Here is a 1,094-nt window from a genome sequence, read left to right on the forward strand (position 1 = left end):
TCCCTGAGCCCCAGAAGGAGAGAGAATGAGTACAGGAGAGTTAAGACAGAAAATGCCATTTTGCCAGAAAGCTGAATTGTCTTCCTTGGGGCTTAAAAACTCATGGAGGCTGGAGATTTCTGGGGAAGCAGGACCAGAGACCACAGAGCTGTGGAACCTGAGATGCCCAGAATGTTAGCAATACAGAATCTGAGAATCAAGGAATCCAAGAATCCTGGAGCCAAAAGATTCCCCAGAGGCAGGGGCAGACCCTTGCTCTCACCCCGCACAGGGCAGCCTTGGTGTTCTGAACATAGGCGAGGAGGAGCCCAGCGGCAAGACCTCCAGTGAAGGAAGGACAGGGTCCTCCATGTCAGACCTGGACTCGGAATGGAAGGCATCCAAGCGGCCCCAGGGCCCCCAGATCCTGCGAGCCTCCGTTATAGACGGTAGCTGAGGCCAGAAGAGAGGGATTCCCGAGGTCACACACCACACCTGCAGCACCAGTGCCCGGACCAGAGCCACCTTCTCTCCAGCCCAGCTTCCTGTCTAAGGCTGGGGGTGTTGCGGGAGGAAGTGGCAGCTGGTGAAATACTAGGTAGGGCCCATGGCCAGGGCCAGACACTGCACGCTCTGCTCCCACAGGTCCCCCAAGGCTCGTTTCCCAGGTGAGGACACTGAGGCTCAGGGACCAATCTTCCAGCTTAAATGGTGGGACTGGGATTAGAACCAGGTCTGTGTAGCGCCAGTCATTCTGCCTCTCCTGCTGGGATGCTGGGCCTGCCACGAACGCTCAGGTGACTTGTCCCTCAGAGCCTCACTGACCCACGGGAGCCTGGTGGCCTGGAAGTTTCAACCTCTAACCCTGGAGATGCTGACCATTCCATGTGGCTCGGGGGGGGGGGGGGGGGGGGGGGAAGGCAAGGCTTATGAAATCCCCTCCACTCCTCCCTCTATCCTTGGGGACTGGTGCTTCTGAGAGGGCTACACCAATCTGTGAACAGTCTGGGGGGCCTGAAAACATTCACTGGGTGTATAAATCACTGACCCCTTGAGCACGGCCCACATCAATTAAACAATCACTTACCCTCATTCCTGCTCTCTCAAATAGTCCT

At 56.8% G+C, this 1,094-nt stretch overlaps 2 protein-coding genes across 2 annotated transcripts in view; one reads left to right on the forward strand and one right to left on the reverse strand.

Moving 5' to 3' along the window:
- Window positions 1-1,094, reverse strand: part of FAM110A (family with sequence similarity 110 member A) — a 129,411-nt gene that overhangs the window by 51,485 nt on the left and 76,832 nt on the right. The window lies entirely within an intron of this gene.
- Window positions 1-1,094, forward strand: part of SLC52A3 (solute carrier family 52 member 3) — an 11,773-nt gene that overhangs the window by 9,136 nt on the left and 1,543 nt on the right. Inside the window, exon 4 of the mRNA XM_006089548.3 lies at window positions 272-428. Within this exon, the coding sequence (XP_006089610.1) occupies window positions 272-428 (157 nt within the window). The remainder of the gene's footprint in view (window positions 1-271; window positions 429-1,094) is intronic.

This window comes from Myotis lucifugus, unplaced genomic scaffold (assembly GCF_000147115.1).
Source record: "Myotis lucifugus unplaced genomic scaffold, Myoluc2.0 scaffold_60, whole genome shotgun sequence".
Classification (NCBI taxonomy): Eukaryota; Metazoa; Chordata; class Mammalia; order Chiroptera; family Vespertilionidae; genus Myotis; species Myotis lucifugus.